Source organism: Procambarus clarkii, chromosome 62 (assembly GCF_040958095.1).
Source record: "Procambarus clarkii isolate CNS0578487 chromosome 62, FALCON_Pclarkii_2.0, whole genome shotgun sequence".
Lineage (NCBI taxonomy): Eukaryota > Metazoa > Arthropoda > Malacostraca > Decapoda > Cambaridae > Procambarus > Procambarus clarkii.
The window spans coordinates 32,881,756-32,902,458 of record NC_091211.1 but is presented as its reverse complement, the minus strand read 5'-3'; the positions used below and the strand labels follow the sequence as shown (position 1 = coordinate 32,902,458).

Below are 20,703 nucleotides of genomic sequence, written 5' to 3'. Positions count from 1 at the left end.
CATGCAATCTGTAACTACTGGCCCAATGGCCCCCAGCACTCACTCCTGATGTTGGGGTTATTGCTGTGGTTAATGTGGGCCGACCCGCTGGTTATCGTCGCCATCAATACCTGTTATCCTCCATATTTTAATGTTATATCTGGTGGAGACACGGGTCCAAATGTCTGAGGTTGTGAGTATTAGGTCCAGTGGTAATGTTATCATTGTCATTCATTGTCTCCACGTTCTTCATTGTCAAGACTGTCATTACACATTGTTAGGGATGGTTATTTTCGGATAGTGATATTTACTAATTGGTTATGCCTCAAAAGTATAGAAAATGGGCTGTTATTGCTACTCAAACCTTGTTACGGGCTCACCATAGCCCGTGTTACTTGGAACTTTTTGTTCCAGGTAGCGAATCTTCAACAACAACATCAAACCTTGTGGGTAGGACAGCATCCTGCTTTGTTTACACCATTGTTGATGGTTGTGGCTGGAGGTGTGGCCCGGGGGAGGCGCTCTCCTGGTGCTCCGGGCGACCTCCAGCCTCTCCCTCAGGGTATTATGATGAACCTTAAAGGACATGAACGTTGAGGTACATCCTGCAGCCCGTGGTGCTCCAGCTCCTCGGCCGAGGCTCAGCCACCTCCCACACGGTGATCGGCCAGGAACCCCTGAACCACTGCGATAATCTTGGTCCATCACGCTCTCTCCTTCCTTGTGAGCTTCTTGGGGAGTTCTTTGCCCTCCAGGATCTTCTTTGTCTGTGGTTCAGCGACCACACCAGCTCGGACCTTTGTCTGTGGTTTAGCGACCACACCAGCTCTGACCTTTGTCTGTGGTTCAGCGACCACACCAGCTCTGACCTTTGTCTGTGGTTCAGCGACCACACCAGCTCTGACCTTTGTCTGTGGTTCAGCGACCACACCAGCTCGGACCTTTGTCAGTGGTTCAGCGACCACACCAGCTCTGACCTTTGTCTGTGGTTCAGCGACCACACCAGCTCTGACCTTTGTCTGTGGTTTAGCGACCACACCAGCTCTGACCTTTGTCTGTGATTTAGCGACCACACCAGCTCTGACCTTTGTCTGTGGTTCAGCGACCACACCAGTTCTGACCTTTGTCTGTGGTTTAGCGACCACACCAGCTCTGACCTTTGTCTGTGGTTCAGCGACCACACCAGCTCTGACCTTTGTCTGTGGTTCAGCGACCACACCAGCTCTGACCTTTGTCTGTGGTTCAGCGACCACGCCAGCACTGACCTTTGTCAGTGGTTCAGCGACCACACCAGCACTGACCTTTGTCAGTGGTTCAGCGACCACACCAGCTCTGACCTTTGTCTGTGGTTCAGCGACCACACCATCACTGACCTTTGCCTCAGACACCTTAAGGAAGACGTCTTGAAGGTACTTGAAGGCTGCCGTCGCCTTATCTAGAGCTGTGACACATGGTATCATAAGGCCCAGTTGACGGTGTTCCTCCCCACAGAGAGCCGGGTCGGCTGTGGTAGTGGGCCTTGGTCCTCCTGCTGTGCCACAGACACAGACAGCCGGGACGCTGGTACACCGGCCTCGGCGACCCATCAGGAGTGCCACGAAGTCTCTGACGACTTGACCATACTTGAAGGCTCACTCCTGCTCATAAAGCAAAGTTTGTGGCTAATAATAGTAATTTTCTATGCTGTAGAGGCTTCAACAATTACGAAATATCACTTATTAGCCAGGAACCAAACAGGAAATACTTGTTACAGAATGTTATAACACTGTACAGGTTCCTGAGCCTACTGGGCTCCACCTCATCGCTGCCAAATGCATTCCACCTGTTAACTACTCTAACACTGAAAATATCTTTCTGATATCTCTGTGGTTCATTTGGGTACTAAGTTTCCACCTGTGTCCCCTTGTTCGTGTTCCACCCATACTAAATAGTTTGTCTTTGTCCATCCTGTCAATTTCTCTCAGAAATTTTTAGGTGGTTATCTTGTCTCCCTTAAACGCTTCTGTTTTTCATTGACGTGAGGTTTAGCTCCAGTAGCGTTTCCTCTCAGTTCTGGAACTAGTCTGGTGGCATACCTCTCAATCTTCTCTAACTTTGTATTGTGTTTAACTAGGTATAGACATCAGGCTAGAGCTGCATATCCCAGGATTGGTCTGACATAGGTGGTATACAAGATCCTGAACGATTCCTTACACAAGTTTCTAAAGGCAGTTCTTATGTTGGCCAGTCTAGGACATGCCGCTGATGATATCCTTTTTATGTGGTCCTCTGGGGACAGGTTTGATGTGATATCAACCCCCAGATCTTTCTCTCATTTGACTCTTGCAGGATTTCACCTCCCAGATGGTACCTTGTGTTCAGCCTCCTGCTCCCTTCTCCTAATTCACAGTGTGTGGGGAGGAATGTGTGCGACACAGCCGTGAGGGATGAACACCTGTGTCTCACACAGAGGGGAGTTAGCTGTGTTGCAAGAATTGATCACTTGGGACTGTCACTTAACACCACCAGTTCTAGTTGCCTCAAGACGGGTTACGTTGTTACGTTCTCATCAAGTTGATTCAATAAACTATTGTGTTTAAACTTCGACTTCTCTGTGTTAACCCCCCCCCACCACCTGTACTGGTGGGCTAACCTTCAGCATGGTACACAAGCCCTCCCCCCCCACCTGTACTGGTGGGCTAACCTTCAGCATGGTACACACCCCCCCCCCACCACCTGTACTGGTGGGCTAACCTTCAGCATGGTACACCCCCCCCCCACCTGTACTGGTGGGCTAACCTTCAGCATGGTACACACCCCCCCCCCCCACCACCTGTACTGGTGGGCTAACCTTCAGCATGGTACACCCCCCCCCCCCACCACCTGTACTGGTGGGCTAACCTTCAGCATGGTACACACCCCCCCCCCACCACCTGTACTGGTGGGCTAACCTTCACCATGGTACACACCCCCCCCCACCACCTGTACTGGTGGGCTAACCTTCAGCATGGTACACCCCCCCCCTACCACCTGTACTGGTGGGCTAACCTTCAGCATGGTACACACCCCCCCCCACCACCTGTACTGGTGGGCTAACCTTCAGCATGGTACACCCCCCCCCACCACCTGTACTGGTGGGCTAACCTTCAACATGGTACACCCCCCCCCCCACCACCTGTACTGGTGGGCTAACCTTCAGCATGGTATACACCCCCCCCCCACCACCTGTACTGGTGGGCTAACCTTCAGCATGGTACACCCCCCCCCCCACCTGTACTGGTGGGCTAACCTTCAGCATGGTACACAAGCCACCCCCCCCACCTGTACTGGTGGGCTAACCTTCAGCATGGTACACCCCCCCCCCCCACCACCTGTACTGGTGGGCTAACCTTCAGCATGGTACACACCCCCCCCCCCACCACCTGTACTGGTGGGCTAACCTTCAGCATGGTACACCCCCCCCCCACCTGTACTGGTGGGCTAACCTTCAGCATGGTACACACCCCCCCCCCACCACCTGTACTGGTGGGCTAACCTTCAGCATAGTACACCCCCCCCCCCCCCACCACCTGTACTGGTGGGCTAACCTTCAGCATGGTACACACCCCCCCCCCCCACCACCTGTACTGGTGGGCTAACCTTCAGCATGGTATACACCCCCCCCCCCACCACCTGTACTGGTGGGCTAACCTTCAGCATAGTACACCCCCCCCCCCCCCACCACCTGTACTGGTGGGCTAACCTTCAGCATGGTACACACCCCCCCACCACCTGTACTGGTGGGCTAACCTTCAGCATGGTACACCCCCCCCCACCAGCTGTACTGGTGGGCTAACCTTCAGCATGGTACACCCCCCCCCCACCTGTACTGGTGGGCTAACCTTCAGCATGGTATACACCCCCCCCCCCACCACCTGTACTGGTGGGCTAACCTTCAGCATGGTACACCCCCCCCACCTGTACTGGTGGGCTAACCTTCAGCATGGTATACACCCCCCCCCCACCACCTGTACTGGTGGGCTAACCTTCAGCATGGTACACCCCCCCCCCCCCACCTGTACTGGTGGGCTAACCTTCAGCATGGTATACACCCCCCCCCCACCACCTGTACTGGTGGGCTAACCTTCAGCATGGTACACCCCCCCCACCTGTACTGGTGGGCTAACCTTCAGCATGGTACACAAGCCCCCCCCACCTGTACTGGTGGGCTAACCTTCAGCATGGTACACACCCCCCCCCCACCACCTGTACTGGTGGGCTAACCTTCAGCATGGTACACACCCCCCCCCCACCACCTGTACTGGTGGGCTAACCTTCAGCATGGTACACCCCCCCCCCCCACCACCTGTACTGGTGGGCTAACCTTCAGCATGGTACACACCCCCCCCCCACCACCTGTACTGGTGGGCTAACCTTCAGCATAGTACACCCCCCCCCCCCCACCACCTGTACTGGTGGGCTAACCTTCAGCATGGTACACACCCCCCCACCACCTGTACTGGTGGGCTAACCTTCAGCATGGTACACCCCCCCCCACCAGCTGTACTGGTGGGCTAACCTTCAGCATGGTACACCCCCCCCCCACCTGTACTGGTGGGCTAACCTTCAGCATGGTACACACCCCCCCCCCACCACCTGTACTGGTGGGCTAACCTTCAGCATGGTACACCCCCCCCCCCACCTGTACTGGTGGGCTAACCTTCAGCATGGTACACCCCCCCCGCCACCTGTACTGGTGGGCTAACCTTCAGCATGGTACACCCCCCCCCCACCACCTGTACTGGTGGGCTAACCTTCAGCATGGTACCCCCCCCCACCACCTGTACTGGTGGGCTAACCTTCAGCATGGTACACCCCCCCCCCACCACCTGTACTGGTGGGCTAACCTTCAGCATGGTACACCCACCCCCCCCACCACCTGTACTGGTGGGTTAACCTTCAGCATGGTACACCCCCCCCCCACCTGTACTGGTGGGCTAACCTTCAGCATGGTACACCCCCCCCCCCCACCTGTACTGGTGGGCTAACCTTCAGCATGGTACACACCCCCCCCCCACCACCTGTACTGGTGGGCTAACCTTCAGCATGTATTCGTTTGCCTTGTTCGGGTTGAATGTAGACACAGTAGTCGCTTCTGTATATATTTATTGAGTGAGGCAAACAGGTGTATAACTGGCCAGCCGAGGTCCACCTACTCTGGGTCTGTGAGGATAACTGAGGCTGCTGGGAGCATGCTTGATGCTCCTCTGTCTGGCATGACGTCAGAGGCCTACTTGCCTGTGATTGGTTACATTTCAACTGACAGAATTTGAGTATAACACCGCTCGGACACGCTACCAAGTCGACGTCCCTTGTCGACAAGCTCTGGCTAGCTATATAGTTACAATGATACTGAAAGGACCTCGGTGGCATTCAATAATGGCTTACATGTGAAATTTGCATAATAAAACATTGAAAGAAGATCAGGTGTGCGTAATACTAACAACTCGGCATATATGCACCAAAAAAAAAATTCATCATAATAGGTGAAAATCATGGTAACAATGCTTTGATTAAACCAGAGTATTAAGAACATGTGTATGTCTACTGATCAGATATGAACAATACAACTCAAGGTATTGCCTAAACAAAATTATTAACATGTGTCAATGGCATGTGCTTGAAAACCATACAAAATTAAACAATTATTACATTAATAGAACAAAGTTCTGACCTAACAACCACAATTGAATTTCAAGATAGATAATTTTTTTTTTTTTTCTCTTTTTTTTTTTTTTTTCGAAATATACAATATATTTACAAGACCAATGTACAATATATATAATGTGCAATATATTTACAAGCATATACAAGACCTGGATCAAGAAGACTAACATCTGCGTGATAGCAGTCAGGATTCACTGGCCACAATGTGGTTGCTAGAACAATAATAACTCTTATGACAAGCACTGTAAAAATACAAATGGTAGTAGACTTGACAATGGCATCTAATTCATAACAAAATAAAGTTGAGAAAAACTATACATTATATATAATGGTAATAATAAGACACATGTGGTAGAAATACTGCAATTGAGTTTTTTTTTTTTTTTTTCAAAACAAACAGAATAACTACAGAGTGCAATCAATTATAAATTCTGCGGATATCTACACCTAGCTCATCCAGAGCACTATACAACTCTGGCTCTGACTGAAGGTCCGGAACAGGTGAAACTTCATGCGACAAACTATCATCTTGAGAGATATCCTCGTTAAAATCTAGCCAATGGACATGTGGTGAGTGCACGGTTGAAACGAGAGGTCTAGATCTAAGATTATAATTGCTAGTATGGGGTTGCTGAACATCCAGTGGTCTGTCAACCACAGAAGGTGGTGTCAGAGTAGGAGTATCTGTCTGGGTAAGTTCATTGTCATCTTCCTCATCAGTCTCGTCAACAGTCATTTTAGCTAACTTCATGTGGTCTAAATGTTCATTTATATACTCTCCTGTTAACAAGTTCTTAAGTCTGTATTTGTTACCTTTAATAAGCTCGATTACCTTATATGGACCCAAAAATTTCTTAGTTAACTTGTACATAGGACCAGACCTGTGTTGGTTAAGTATCATTACTACAGATCCAATAGTTATTTTATTGGGTTTAGCTCGTGCATTCCTTGCTAGAGTGAACTCGGCTGTTGCTTTGGACAGTTGTTCTCGTATTTTCTTGAATACTAGTTGCATTTGTCTACGCTTCACTTGAACAAAATCATCAACGTTATATAAGGGAGTAGGAGGTACGTTAATCAATTCATTAGGGAGGATCTTATCTGTACCATAAAGAATAGCGTGAGGTGTGTCACCAGTAGAAACATTAATTGAAGAATTTATAGCACACTGAATTAAGGGTATAAAATCATCCCAATTGTTGTTATCAAAATTCAACGTGACTCTCAAGGCATCTAACACTTTCCTGTTAGTACGTTCAGCTAGTCCATTACTTGCCGGATGATAAGGCATGATGCTACATTTTTTGATGTTATATAAATCACACAAGCTAGTTAGAATACTATTACTGAATTCCGGACCATTATCTGAAAGGATTACTTTAGGCATACTATATCTACAAATTATTTGGTCATGGAATGCGCTGGCTATGGTTTCTGCTGTTTTGTTCGGGATAGGAACTAGTTCGCAAAACCGTGAAAAATTATCGACCATTACAAGCAAATGTTTGTTCCCTTTCTCTGTTTCCGCAAAATTTGTCAATAAATCCATCGATATTCGTTCCCAAGGAGCTTTAGTTGCTGGGTACACCTGAATTGGATTAGGTCCTGAAACATGTCCCTTGTGCTGTAAACAAGTTAAACATCTGTCAACATAATGAGCAATCTCCTTAGCCATTTTTGGCCAAAAATATTTCAATCGACCTTGTTGGAGTGTACGATCCTTTCCTGGATGTGCACTTGCAGGAGCATCATGGATAATTTTTAACACAGTTGGTACCAAGACAGCTGGAACAACTAACTGACAACATTTCCTCGGGGCTGTCCCTAGCTTTACTACTCTACACAGTAAATTGTCCAACATAACTAGTTCTTTCAATGGTACTGGTGGTTTATGAATCGGGCGAGTGTCTTGCTTAGTCAAAAATTTAATGACGGGTGCCCATATGGGGTCTTGTCTTTGTTCCGTTTCTACTACTGTAGCATCTAATGCTGGGTAATTTAACTGAATCGCAGCTACGTGTCGAGAAAACGCATCGGCTACAACATTTTGCTTTCCTGGAATATATCCAAATGTGGGATTGAATTCTTGAATTGTGAGCAAATATCTAGCAAACTTTCCAACTGGATTCTTATTTTTGAACAAGGGAATTAATGGTTGGTGATCTGTAAGAACATGAACTGGGTAATTATAAATTGTATCCTTGAAATGTTTAAGTGCCCAAACAACTGCCAAGGCTTCTCGTTCTGTTGCACTATAATTTTTCTCTTCTTTGGATAATGTGCGGCTAGCATAAGCTATTGCGTGATCTCTGTGACCTTCTGTTTGAAGTAATGCAGCACCTAGACCTATGTCACTAGCATCTGTAACCAACGTAAAAGGTTTAGAAAAATCTGGGTACCTAAGGACAGGTGACGAAATCAAGGCTGCTTTGAGTTTTTTGAATGACTGATCCTGGGCCTCTCCCCAAACAAAGGGTTCATCTTTTCTTTGCAACTTGTAAAGCGGAGCGGCTATAATAGAGAATCCAGCAATAAATGAACGATAAAATCCTACAAGACCTGTGAACTGTCTTACGGCTTCTGCGGTACGAGGTGTTGGAAAATCACGGGCAGCAATAATTTTTGATTCATTCAATGTAATACCTGAAGGTGTAACTGTATGACCTAGGAAATTAATCTTTTGCTTTAAAAATGAACATTTTGCAAGCTTTATTTTTAAATTAGCTTCAGCGAGCTTTGCAAGTACTTTTTCAAGGTTCTGGAAATGAGTCTGAACATCTTGCGACATGATTATGAGATCATCAAGGTAAACTAGAAGCGTACTTCCTATCAATCTACGAAATAGATTTGTCATGAGCCGTGAAAAGGTTATTGGACTACTACGCAAACCAAACGGCATTCTTTTGAAATGAAAATGACCATTGGGAGTACTAAAGGCTGTCAATTGTTTACTTTCCTCATCAAGGGGGATTTGCCAGAATCCCTGCAACAAATCTAACGTTGAGAATACTTTGTTTCGACCAATACTTTGCAACAAATCATTTAGAACTGGAAGTGGGAAACGATCAGGTATTGTTACTCTGTTAAGCTTGCGATAATCGATTACAGGTCTCCAAGTCCCATCTCGCTTTGGTACAAGAATCAATGGAGCGTTCCATGGCGAATTACTCGATTCAATTACATCACTCTGTAACATTTCTTCTACAAGTCTATCTGCTTCTGCTCTCTGAGAATGGGGAAGTCGGTAAGCTGGTACATAAATAGGCGTAGTTCCTTGTTCAAGGGGAATTTTATGTGTAATGAGAGGAGTGAGACCTAATTTTTCTCCTGGTAGAGCAACAACAGCTCTATTCTTGTTCAAAATTTTCAAAAGCTGAGCCACAGAGTCAGGAAAATCAGTAGGACTGAGGTGTTGCGCTTGCACCTCTGGCTGAGATCCCTGTTCTCCTGGTGTGAGTGTACAAACAGTATGATCCATGGAGACATCATCCACAACTCGCACCGGTAACGAGTAATGGGCAAAATCTACAACATGGGTACCAGACTGAAGATGGATATCGGCATTACTAGTGTTTGCGATAAATAGTGTGACAGTACCATCCTGCACTGTGTGCCAGGAGGGTTCAACAAATGTACCATTCACTTTACATGTTTCACTTTCCGCAATCACATCCGACAACTCAGGCACTCCCTGAACCTTAACTCTTATTCTGGTGAGAGAATGAGGGTGTAACACAGTGTCAGTAGCCATGGAACCACTGACTTCAGAGATGGAAGCTGCCAGGCGAGCGAGACAACGAGAATCCGTTAGGGCGTCCCCTTCCAGAAAGTCCCGATACTCATTCTCCTTAACAACTGCACAACTACTATGCTTCAATCGAGTGCCTGTTTTCTCGGGTATGCTACCACGACAATGATCTGACAAACCTACGCTAGCAAGGCGGGTGTCAACAAAATTAACGTAATCTGATTGAAGGTTGAACTCATGGCCCTGTCGATACATGCTACACAAAGGTATGACATGGTCTTTGATACTTATGTTCCAACGATGGGGAAACAATGCAATATTTTCATCAATCATGGTGTACAGACCTAAGAGAATGTCTCCAGGAAAATGAATAATGTCAACAACTAAACATGTTATAGACAATGTGACATCATTGAACTTGAGTGGGAGGTCAATTTCACCCTGAACTTTTACTTTATTTCCTGAAATACCACTTAGAAAAGGTATGTGTGACTGTTTTAAAATAGTAGGGTGCTTACTTTCAATGTCTCTAAGAGCTGAGGGCTTGACAATATTAATTTTTGCACCTGAGTCAAGAAAAACTTTTAAAACTCTACCATGTACAATGGCTGATACAAGGGGACCATCACTTGAGACTGGACAAGTTACTATTTTTGACTTATGTTGTCTGGGATATCTGCGTCTTGTTTGTGTCAAATTTACTGTGGATCCGTCAACATCTACAACTGGTCTAGAGTCAGTGTCCTCCTCTGTCAAGTGTCCAAATCTATTTTGGGTAGCTACTGAATACACAGGGAGGGCACTAGGATTGGCTAGCTTGAATTGGTTAGCGGATGGCCTTGGGGGTTTCCCGACGACATGGAGTGAACATTCTGAGCTCCAGCATTCTGTGACTGAGCATTATAATTTGAAATTGCATTATAGCTGGGCTGGGAGTTGTAATTACGAGAGTTCTGATAATGTCTTGGACGCTGTGAGCCTCGCCAAGACTGACCATGGGAGTTACGAGGTGGAGATGTCCTTTGCCTAGCTCTACAATCCGCAGTGTGGTGACCAACTTGTTTATGGTACGTGCAATATGGAAGCCTAGAATGATTAGATTGATGAGGGGGCCGAGAGAATTGTCTAGGAGGTGATGATCTAGGGGCGGACCAACAGTCCCTTGCAAGGTGGTTACTCTTACCACAATGCCAACATGAGGGAGTGGATGGTTGGGGACTATGGCGTTTCGGCATTTTATGAGGCGGCGAATTTGACTGGGGGCTATGAGCATGGGTATGCTTCTGCGACCAAGAGTTTTGAGAATTTGTGGGAGGATGCTGAGAGCTTGTAACTACATTTACAGCATCAGAGGGTGGCAACAGTTGAGCACTTCGGGGAGCTAGTTTATCTGCGGCATTGTTAATAGCCTCAAATACTTCACCAATTTCATGTTTAACACCAAAATTTTGTTGCTCAACGATTGGTTTTGTATGCTCGGGGGCAAAATGCATTAAAGTACCAAATGCTATCATTTTGGCCATAGCCTCAGGGGACAGATTATTGTCTTTATCTAACCAAGTTGAATTATTCATAGCAGAAACTAAGGCATACAGATACTGATCGAGACGGCTAGTAAACGCATTAAACGATTCACCAGGCTGCATGGTGGCATTGGCAATTTTCTTGACTAACCTATATGGGTCAAGGTCTCCTTTATTAACAAAGCGACGGCGAAAGAAATCCTTAAATTCAGGCCAAGACTGGAGGCTAACAATGGCTTTCTCATCAACAACAAAACGTGCATCACCTTTGGTTGTGTCCACGGCTGACCGTGCAATTGCTAAGTATTCGGCATCAGTAGGCTTAGAAAAACGTGCAACTGTTTTCGCTTCAACCTTACTAAACCATGATTCTAATAAACGCGATTCCCCAGCAAAAAGAGGAATAGCCATTTCCTGAGCTGATCTCTGGCCATTGGGACGAGCAACTGTTCCCATTGATTCTGAAGGGGTTTCAACAGTGGTAGGCATTGTCACAGCCGTGGAAGTAATATTTGAACGCAGATTATAATTAAGTGCACCTGGCATCAGAAATAGTATACACAAAAATAAACACAAAAAAATATAAACTTGGCTAAAGTAAAAATGACAGAAATAAAATTATTAAATTGGGCTAGGCAAGAAAATAATTAAGAACAAGCAAATTGTAAACTAAATTTAGCAATCTTTCATTAAAAAAATGACTGGAATTAGATGTATGTAAATTAATTAAACCAGACTAAGCACAGCAATTGAGAATATAAAAACTGGAAGTGCAATTGCAAAATTTCATTAAAAAAGATTCAACACAACAAGTGGCAATGCAAGAAATATGGATGTAGCACATAAACTGGACACAGGAATGTATATAACTATGGTAAAAAAAAATTATAATATGCAATGTTGAAGGAATAAATTTAAATTTTAGGCCTGGAGGAATTAAAAAAAAAATTATATTGCACAAATCCTTAACTGCTACTAAAACAAGGATTTCTTAATTCACTGGAATTTGAATTTACCAATAACACTCTAGGAGAACAATTAAAATTCAATGAAATTACTGTAAGAAGCAGGAATGTTTAAATCACACAGGAAAACTGTGGGGAGTGCAGTACTGAACCAGCTCCAATATTTAACAAGTCACTGAATGGTTAATTCACAGGATATTATGGGAATTATTACATAAGTCACTTTTTAACACTTGGCACGTTGTTCTCAACTAGCAATTACTTATCTCAGGGTTGTAATTTATGAGGATCACCAGTAGCCAAAGTAGGAGAAGCGTCGTGAAGATCGGAAGAGGCCCATGTGAGGCGTGTTTACAAACTGGATGCGACGGCAGCGCTCCTGGCGGCGGTGGCGCGAGACTCAGGGACCCCACACTGTTCAGGCTAGAGGCACGAAGATAAATTCTGACGACGACAATATTGCGACGATGGAATAACCAGTTGATATTTGCGACGATGGCTGACGACGATTGCAGTAGCTTGCACCCTCACGAAGCTTGATACTGTCAGCTTGGGTGGCGGTGGTGGTGGTGGTGGGTGTAATAGGTGGTTCCCACGTGGTGGCGCGAGGTTCAAAAATGGCTGGCGCGGGAAGCTTCCTTCCTCCTCACTGATGAGTGAGCGTTCTCACAGGAAAATATTGACCCTTACTTCTGAAACGTTGGCCTGGAGTAGTGGTTGATGGCAGGACCCCGGTCTGGCACAATATTTGATGCGTGGGTGGCAGGATGGCGGCTTATGGCGGTGGCGGTGGCGGCGGTTTTGGCTGGAACACGAGGCGATGCTGGGTACTGGAACTTTTGCTTCCAGAAAAAAATTTCTGGATCCCACTGCTGCTACCAGTATTCGTTTGCCTTGTTCGGGTTGAATGTAGACACAGTAGTCGCTTCTGTATATATTTATTGAGTGAGGCAAACAGGTGTATAACTGGCCAGCCGAGGTCCACCTACTCTGGGTCTGTGAGGATAACTGAGGCTGCTGGGAGCATGCTTGATGCTCCTCTGTCTGGCATGACGTCAGAGGCCTACTTGCCTGTGATTGGTTACATTTCAACTGACAGAATTTGAGTATAACACATGGTACACACCCCCCCCCCCCACCACCTGTACTGGTGGGCTAACCTTCAGCATGGTACACACACCCCCCCCACCACCTGTACTGGTGGGCTAACCTTCAGCATGGTACACACCCCCCCCCCACCACCTGTACTGCTGGGCTAACCTTCAGCATGGTACACAAACACCTGTACTGGTGGGCTAACCTTCAGCATGGTACACCCCCCCTACCACCTGTACTGGTGGGCTAACCTTCAGCATGGTACACACCCCCCTCCCCCACCACCTGTACTGGTGGGCTAACCTTCAGCATGGTACACCCCCCCCACCACCTGTACTGGTGGGCTAACCTTCAGCATGGTACACCCCCCCCCCACCACCTGTACTGGTGGGCTAACCTTCAGCATGGTACACACCCCCCCCCCCCACCACCTGTACTGGTGGGCTAACCTTCAGCATGGTACACACACCCCCCCACCACCTGTACTGGTGGGCTAACCTTCAGCATGGTACACCCCCCCCTACCACCTGTACTGGTGGGCTAACCTTCAGCATGGTACACACCCCCCCCCCCACCACCTGTACTGGTGGGCTAACCTTCAGCATGGTACACACCCCCCCCACCACCTGTACTGGTGGGCTAACCTTCAGCATGGTACACACCCCCCCCCACCACCTGTACTGGTGGGCTAACCTTCAGCATGGTACACCCCCCCCCCCCACCACCTGTACTGGTGAGCTAACCTTCAGCATGGTACACACCCCCCCCCCCACCACCTGTACTGGTGGGCTAACCTTCAGCATGGTACACCCCCCCCCCCCACCACCTGTACTGGTGGGCTAACCTTCAGCATGGTACACACCCCCCCCCCCCACCACCTGTACTGGTGGGCTAACCTTCAGCATGGTACACACACACCCCCCCCCCCCACCACCTGTACTGGTGGGCTAACCTTCAGCATGGTACACAAGTTGTTTGTCCCCTCCCCCAGTGGGTAGAGGTGTATTAATGATTACTTAAGCGTCTATTCCACTCATTCTCCCCTGTACTGTGAGAACTGTGATGAGAGGTATTCGAGCTGAAGGACCTCGACTCTGGGTAAAATACTCCCTATATAGTGCACACACCCACACAGCCAGTAGGATATTAGGATCTATTTTCCCTTAACTCAATCTCAGTTTCCTGATGCATTGAGTTTTTTCCCTGAACTCAGTGCATCAGGAAAATAATATAAATATTAATTACAGTTGAGGGTGGTGGCCTTGTGTCTATATAACTCTTCAGGTGTTGCTATAGTGGGGTTATATAGATTAATATATGACGTAGCGGCGATATTTATCTATTAAGCTTTTTCTCTCTCTCACTCCTCATCTTGTACTGTCCTTTATGCTCTCTTTCACCTCACAGATTATCTTTGTGTCACTCTCTGCCTCTTGCATTCTTCCCTTTTCCCCACTTTCTCCTCCTATCGCTCCTTCTCTTTTCTTTACCCTCTCACACTCTCCCCGTCTCCTCTCCCTCTCTCTCCCGTCCTCTCAGCTCGCTACATATGACAGATGACAGTACAGTCGAGTCAATATAATGGTGACAGTTTAACCTTAACAGAAAAAATCCAAGTGGCCATAACAGGAAGAAACATCGTAAATGTTATATTTCCAGATCACCGGGGTTGGGTGTCAAGTTATGTGAGGGGACGGACAAGATCATAAGAGAGGCCAGCAGAACATCTGCCCATCAGGGAACTGATAGCAGAACACGAACACGGGTTTAGGGCTCGCAGACCCTGCCTAACAAACCTAACTCTTCAGTAACCAGGTGAGTGAGATGGGAGAAGATGAAGGTGGACGGCTCACAAGTATACAAGGGCTCTAAGACAGCCTCGGACCCAGGTCTTCCTCGGGAGACTTGTACATAACATGGAGGAGCAGGCAGACGTGAGAGAGAGGTGTTCTGGAGGATGAAGGAGCACCTGTGGGAGAGACGACGGGCTCACAGTAACAGGAATGTCAACAATGGCAGCCGCAGTCTCTCTCTAGCAGTCTCCGTGGCGTAGTGGTAAGACACTCGCCTGGCGTTCCGCGAGCGCTTTGTCCTGGGTTCGTATCCTGGCCGGGGAGGATTTACTGGACGCAAATCCTTAACTGTAGCCTCTGTTTAACTCAACAGTAAAATGGGTGCTTGGTTGTAAGAACGATTCTTTGTGGGGATCGTATTCCAGGGACCATAGGATTAAGGACTTCTCGAAACGCTACGGGTACTAGTGGCTGTACAAGAATGTTATATATATATATATATATATATATATATATATATATATATATATATATATATATATATATATATATATATATATATAACTGAAAACTCACACCCCAGAAGTGACTCGAACCCATACTCCCACAACTGGTATGTACAGGGACGCCTTAATCCGCTTGACCATCACGACCGGACATAAGGAAGTGATAGCCGAGGCTATATGAACCACTTCCCCGCCGGCACTCGGATGGTAATCTTGGGCATAGCATTTTATCAAATCACCTCATTCTTTGGGGCACACGTGAGGAACACAAATGCAAACAAGCCTGAATGGTCCCCAGGACTATATACAACTGAAAACTCACACCCCAGAAGTGACTCGAACCCATACTCCCACAACTGGTATGTACAGGGACGCCTTAATCCGCTTGACCATCACGACCGGACATAAGGAAGTGATAGCCGAGGCTATATGAACCACTTCCCCGCCGGCACTCGGATGGTAATCTTGGGCATAGCATTTTATCAAATCACCTCATTCTTTGGGGCACACGTGAGGAACACAAATGCAAACAAGCCTGAATGGTCCCCAGGACTATATACAACTGAAAACTCACACCCCAGAAGTGACTCGAACCCATACTCCCACAACTGGTATGTACAGGGACGCCTTAATCCGCTTGACCATCACGACCGGACATAAGGAAGTGATAGCCGAGGCTATATGAACCACTTCCCCGCCGGCACTCGGATGGTAATCTTGGGCATAGCATTTTATCAAATCACCTCATTCTTTGGGGCACACGTGAGGAACACAAATGCAAACAAGCCTGAATGGTCCCCAGGACTATATACAACTGAAAACTCACACCCCAGAAGTGACTCGAACCCATACTCCCACAACTGGTATGTACAGGGACGCCTTAATCCGCTTGACCATCACGACCGGACATAAGGAAGTGATAGCCGAGGCTATATGAACCACTTCCCCGCCGGCACTCGGATGGTAATCTTGGGCATAGCATTTTATCAAATCACCTCATTCTTTGGGGCACACGTGAGGAACACAAATGCAAACAAGCCTGAATGGTCCCCAGGACTATATACAACTGAAAACTCACACCCCAGAAGTGACTCGAACCCATACTCCCACAACTGGTATGTACAGGGACGCCTTAATCCGCTTGACCATCACGACCGGACATAAGGAAGTGATAGCCGAGGCTATATGAACCACTTCCCCGCCGGCACTCGGATGGTAATCTTGGGCATAGCATTTTATCAAATCACCTCATTCTTTGGGGCACACGTGAGGAACACAAATGCAAACAAGCCTGAATGGTCCCCAGGACTATATACAACTGAAAACTCACACCCCAGAAGTGACTCGAACCCATACTCCCACAACTGGTATGTACAGGGACGCCTTAATCCGCTTGACCATCACGACCGGACATAAGGAAGTGATAGCCGAGGCTATATGAACCACTTCCCCGCCGGCACTCGGATGGTAATCTTGGGCATAGCATTTTATCAAATCACCTCATTCTTTGGGGCACACGTGAGGAACACAAATGCAAACAAGCCTGAATGGTCCCCAGGACTATATACAACTGAAAACTCACACCCCAGAAGTGACTCGAACCCATACTCCCACAACTGGTATGTACAGGGACGCCTTAATCCGCTTGACCATCACGACCGGACATAAGGAAGTGATAGCCGAGGCTATATGAACCACTTCCCCGCCGGCACTCGGATGGTAATCTTGGGCATAGCATTTTATCAAATCACCTCATTCTTTGGGGCACACGTGAGGAACACAAATGCAAACAAGCCTGAATGGTCCCCAGGACTATATACAACTGAAAACTCACACCCCAGAAGTGACTCGAACCCATACTCCCACAACTGGTATGTACAGGGACGCCTTAATCCGCTTGACCATCACGACCGGACATAAGGAAGTGATAGCCGAGGCTATATGAACCACTTCCCCGCCGGCACTCGGATGGTAATCTTGGGCATAGCATTTTATCAAATCACCTCATTCTTTGGGGCACACGTGAGGAACACAAATGCAAACAAGCCTGAATGGTCCCCAGGACTATATACAACTGAAAACTCACACCCCAGAAGTGACTCGAACCCATACTCCCACAACTGGTATGTACAGGGACGCCTTAATCCGCTTGACCATCACGACCGGACATAAGGAAGTGATAGCCGAGGCTATATGAACCACTTCCCCGCCGGCACTCGGATGGTAATCTTGGGCATAGCATTTTATCAAATCACCTCATTCTTTGGGGCACACGTGAGGAACACAAATGCAAACAAGCCTGAATGGTCTGCTATGCCCAAGATTACCATCCGAGTGCCGGCGGGGAAGTGGTTCATATAGCCTCGGCTATCACTTCCTTATGTCCGGTCGTGATGGTCAAGCGGATTAAGGCGTCCCTGTACATACCAGTTGTGGGAGTATGGGTTCGAGTCACTTCTGGGGTGTGAGTTTTCAGTTGTATATAGTCCTGGGGACCATTCAGGCTTGTTTGCATTTGTGTTCCTCACGTGTGCCCCAAAGAATGAGGTGATTTGATAAAATGCTATGCCCAAGATTACCATCCGAGTGCCGGCGGGGAAGTGGTTCATATAGCCTCGGCTATCACTTCCTTATGTCCGGTCGTGATGGTCAAGCGGATTAAGGCGTCCCTGTACATACCAGTTGTGGGAGTATGGGTTCGAGTCACTTCTGGGGTGTGAGTTTTCAGTTGTATATAGTCCTGGGGACCATTCAGGCTTGTTTGCATTTGTGTTCCTCACGTGTGCCCCAAAGAATGAGGTGATTTGATAAAATGCTATGCCCAAGATTACCATCCGAGTGCCGGCGGGGAAGTGGTTCATATAGCCTCGGCTATCACTTCCTTATGTCCGGTCGTGATGGTCAAGCGGATTAAGGCGTCCCTGTACATACCAGTTGTGGGAGTATGGGTTCGAGTCACTTCTGGGGTGTGAGTTTTCAGTTGTATATAGTCCTGGGGACCATTCAGGCTTGTTTGCATTTGTGTTCCTCACGTGTGCCCCAAAGAATGAGGTGATTTGATAAAATGCTATGCCCAAGATTACCATCCGAGTGCCGGCGGGGAAGTGGTTCATATAGCCTCGGCTATCACTTCCTTATGTCCGGTCGTGATGGTCAAGCGGATTAAGGCGTCCCTGTACATACCAGTTGTGGGAGTATGGGTTCGAGTCACTTCTGGGGTGTGAGTTTTCAGTTGTATATAGTCCTGGGGACCATTCAGGCTTGTTTGCATTTGTGTTCCTCACGTGTGCCCCAAAGAATGAGGTGATTTGATAAAATGCTATGCCCAAGATTACCATCCGAGTGCCGGCGGGGAAGTGGTTCATATAGCCTCGGCTATCACTTCCTTATGTCCGGTCGTGATGGTCAAGCGGATTAAGGCGTCCCTGTACATACCAGTTGTGGGAGTATGGGTTCGAGTCACTTCTGGGGTGTGAGTTTTCAGTTGTATATAGTCCTGGGGACCATTCAGGCTTGTTTGCATTTGTGTTCCTCACGTGTGCCCCAAAGAATGAGGTGATTTGATAAAATGCTATGCCCAAGATTACCATCCGAGTGCCGGCGGGGAAGTGGTTCATATAGCCTCGGCTATCACTTCCTTATGTCCGGTCGTGATGGTCAAGCGGATTAAGGCGTCCCTGTACATACCAGTTGTGGGAGTATGGGTTCGAGTCACTTCTGGGGTGTGAGTTTTCAGTTGTATATAGTCCTGGGGACCATTCAGGCTTGTTTGCATATATATATATATATATATAGTTAGTAGAGGCTGTCTAATGAAGACATTAGACAAAAATTCTTCAGTGTTAAGACAATGCCAGACAGAAGAGACAGCACCCGTCACACACCAGCCTGTGCCAGACAGAAGAGACAGCACCCGTCACACACCAGCCAGTGCCAGACAGAAGAGACAGCACCCGTCACACACCAGACAGAAGAGACAGCACCCGTCACACACCAGACAGTGCCAGACAGAGGAGGACAGCACTTCAAGTTCAAGATAATGGTAAGAGATAACATTCCTGCAGCATCGGGAGCACTAGCCACCATAGTGTGAGCGGCCACAACTCATCTCTGGATGACAGTCAACCTGAGAGGAGAAAATGTTAAGACACCACCTGACCAAGACTCTGCACATTACTTAGAGACACTAACAGTCCTGGAGTAGAAACCTTTACACTTGGACAAGCTGGGCTCATCAGCAAGGAGCACACGACTCATACTGTTGGTATACCAACGCAACTTTCCATTGGATCCAATATTAGAAAAGCAAATCCTCAATGCCGAACGATGCCACACAAAACTAGAACAAGTAGCAACACGGGAGGTTATAGTGATCGTCATTGGACAGTTGCCACAAACATTTAATCTTGGAAATTGTGGAATATACCGACACAGAGCTGAAATCTCGCCTTTCCGGCGCTGCAGCGAGCATGAGAGATGCGGAGTGTGCAGCCTGAGGCACCCAACCAAAGACTGTATAGCCATGCATAAGGCAAACCAGACCACAACAGCCAAATGTCTAAATTAACATCATGCCTGGAGCACAACCTGCTCTGCACGGAAAGAAAAGGTGCAGACAGCTCAGGCCAGGATAAACACACACCAGCACTACAGCCGAGTCGGTCGGCCGAGCGGACAGCACGCGGGACTTGTGATCCTGTGGTCCTGGGTTCGATCCCAGGCGCCGGCGAGAAACAATGGGCAGAGTTTCTTTCACCCTATGCCCCTGTTACCTAGCAGTAAAATAGGTACCTGGGTGTTAGTCAGCTGTCACGGGCTGCTTGCTGGGGGTGGAGGCCTGGTCGAGGACCGGGCCGCGGGGACACTAACAAAAAAAGCCCCGAAATCACCTCAAGATAACGTCAAGAAGATACATACACCAACACCAACGTCTGCAACACTCGTGCTCACCCACAACACCAACACCAACGTCTGCAACACTCGTGCTCACCCACAACACTCACACCAACGTCTGCAACACTCGTGCTCACCCACAACACCAACACCAACGTCTGCAACACTCGTGCTCACCCACAACACCAACGTCTGCAACACTCGTGCTCACCCACAACACCAACACCAACGTCTGCAACACTCGTGCTCACCCACAACACCAACGTCTGCAACACTCGTGCTCACCCACAACACCAACACCAACGTCTGCAACACTCGTGCTCACCCACAACACCAACGTCTGCAACACTCGTGCTCACCCACAACACCAACACCAACGTCTGCAACACTCGTGCTCACCCACAACACCAACGTCTGCAACACTCGTGCTCACCCACAACACCAACACCAACGTCTGCAACACTCGTGCTCACCCACAACACCAACACCAACGTCTGCAACACTCGTGCTCACCCA

At 47.7% G+C, this 20,703-nt stretch overlaps 1 protein-coding gene across 1 annotated transcript; it reads right to left on the bottom strand.

Annotated features, from left to right (window-relative positions):
- Positions 1–683: 683 nt before the first annotated feature.
- On the bottom strand, positions 684–1,565 carry LOC138354414 (serine-aspartate repeat-containing protein I-like). The gene has a single exon (XM_069308606.1). It carries the CDS (start codon positions 1,563–1,565, stop codon positions 684–686), a length of 882 nt encoding a protein of 293 aa, XP_069164707.1.
- Positions 1,566–20,703: the final 19,138 nt, after the last annotated feature.

What these genes read in the sequence shown, in the direction of transcription:
- LOC138354414 (XM_069308606.1), bottom strand. Translation starts at nt 1,565, where the DNA reads ATGGGTCGCCGAGGCCGGTGTACCAGCGTCCCGGCTGTCTGTGTCTGT.